This window comes from Berghia stephanieae, chromosome 3 (genome assembly GCF_034508935.2).
Source record: "Berghia stephanieae isolate SIO BIC M18660-M18661 chromosome 3, UCSD_Bste_1.3, whole genome shotgun sequence".
Classification (NCBI taxonomy): domain Eukaryota; kingdom Metazoa; phylum Mollusca; class Gastropoda; order Nudibranchia; family Aeolidiidae; genus Berghia; species Berghia stephanieae.
Window position 1 is genome coordinate 100087378 of NC_088362.1, and position 2147 is coordinate 100089524.

The 2147-nt window shown below is 40.9% G+C and overlaps 1 protein-coding gene across 1 annotated transcript in view; it reads left to right on the top strand.

Moving 5' to 3' along the window:
* The window catches only part of LOC144968977 (uncharacterized), an 18074-nt gene extending 16300 nt beyond the window's left edge, over positions 1 to 1774 (top strand). The window contains exons 10-11 of the mRNA XM_078907884.1: positions 15 to 202; positions 939 to 1774. Coding sequence (XP_078764010.1) covers positions 15 to 202; positions 939 to 1576 — 826 coding nt within the window. The 3' untranslated portion in view covers positions 1577 to 1774. The remainder of the gene's footprint in view (positions 1 to 14; positions 203 to 938) is intronic.
* Positions 1775 to 2147: the final 373 nt, after the last annotated feature.

Below are 2147 nucleotides of genomic sequence, written 5' to 3' on the forward strand. Positions count from 1 at the left end.
TCAACATCAACCAGACCAAGGCAAATTTTCAGGAAGGGAGGGCCACCGCCGCCACCTCCACCAGCTGCCCAACGGTCAGTCTCACCTGTCGCCCCATCCTTCCAGGCCCCCTCTCCACCCACGAGTCATCCACCGGCCCATCCCGCTCCAGGCCCATCCAGGTCGATATACTGTATAGCCACGGATGTCCCGGATGATACAGGTTCGTAGTTCGTGTTAAGATGTGCGACTATGTGGTCTTGTGGTATGACACTCGCTTTCGGATCGGAAGGTCCTGGGTTCGAGCCTCGCGCTCGGCGCATAATGAGTCCTTGGAAAAGACTCTTTACTCACATTCTCTCATCGTACTCAGATGTAAAATACTCATTTTACCTGGCCGTTAACAACGTTGTCCTTGTCCGAAAATTTGTAATATCGCCTAACAGGCGTCATGTCCCGTCCTACATGTTAAATGTTGCTGTTGACCAGGGACCCCTTGCAAAGCGCTTTGAGCATATTTAGTGGATATTTAATTTAAAGATTTTGACGTTTTTAGTGTGGTTTAAAAAATATAATGATAATATTATGAGGAAATATGCTGACATGTAATTGAGACAAAAAAGGGACGATGATGATGATGATGATGATGATGATAGTTGTCAATAAAGTATTAACAAAAATTGCCAATTTCCCCAAAAAAGCTATTAAAATACTCTTTTGTTTCTTCTCATAATATATATATATATATATATATATATATATATATATATATATATATATATATATATATATATATATCTTTCTGTGTGTGTGTGTGTGTTCTCTCTGTATCTCTCTCTCTCTCTCTCTGTCTCTCTCTCTCTCTCTCTCTCTCTCTCTATTTAATCATACGCATTTTTAAAGAATCTAAACCCATGTCTAGATTTAACTATTCTACTTGATACTATTTGATCTACCAGAATCAAATCCAAAGTTGGCAAGTTTATCATCCCTGCCCGCAACAATAACCATCTCAAAGTCGCCGGCTCCCCCACGCCGTAAAAAGAATAGGGCCTCAACAGCTGACTCATCACCATCATCTTCATCTGCATCTCCACGTCCTTCACCACAAAATGAAACACGTAGAGTAACCAAGATGGCTACAGACTCGCCTTACGATAATGCTCCATTGTATTCAACTTCAGGAAGAGTTAGAGCTGAAACAGCTGAGTCGAGATTTCGTGATGGAACCGAAGCAGCCGGTTATGACATCCCCCCCGAGGATCATAAATATGAAGAACCGGTAAAAAGATGTAATGGAGCTACTGGAGCGATGGCAATGACTGGAGCAGGAGTGGATGTCCATCGCGATTCTGACGAGGACGGTTCATTTCTTCACGAGACAACGCGTTACAGGAGTGAAGATGAAGAAGGGAATGGCAACACCAGGAACAGCTGCAGCAGTGGCGGAAGTGGTCACGGAAGAAACAACAATGACGATAGTATTGAAGCTGACGGGATCGCTAGTGATGCGGAATATAGTTCTATCGATGAAATGCAAAGTGCCGTCAAGACAGGAACGCATGGCGGTCAAGCAGATGCTGAAATGAATGAATAAGCCTCTTAAAAGACTGTTTTTCTTTACCAGTGACGTGACTACCATTTCAATTACATTTTCGGCCCGTCTCCAACTTTATGCAGTAAGGACAGTTAGAATAAGGGAAAAACACCTGCTCACATGACAATGAATACACACATTTTATGCTTTATTGAAACAAGTGTATAAACGACATGATTAAAAATGCAGGAAATAATATTTACAAAGGGTTACAAATTCATTTCATGTCAAATTTTCATTGTCAAAGGCACTGGTCTTCGTATTCTGTCGTAATCTGACAAAGCACATTTTTAAAAATATGTGACACACCGTCTCAAAACGGTATTATGTCGGAACGAACCAAATGCTTAAAAGCCGACTTAAATGTTAAACTGATCAAAAACATAAATGGTTTGCATTAGCACCCTAAAATATGGTATCCATTCTCCTCAATAAAACATACAAACTCAACACAAGACTGATATTTCTGGCTATAAATCCAATTTTAAACACCTTAACCATCCCGACTTAATACCGTTTTGAGGCGAAGGGTCACATATTTTCTCACAAATCTTTGAACCTCAAACATGGT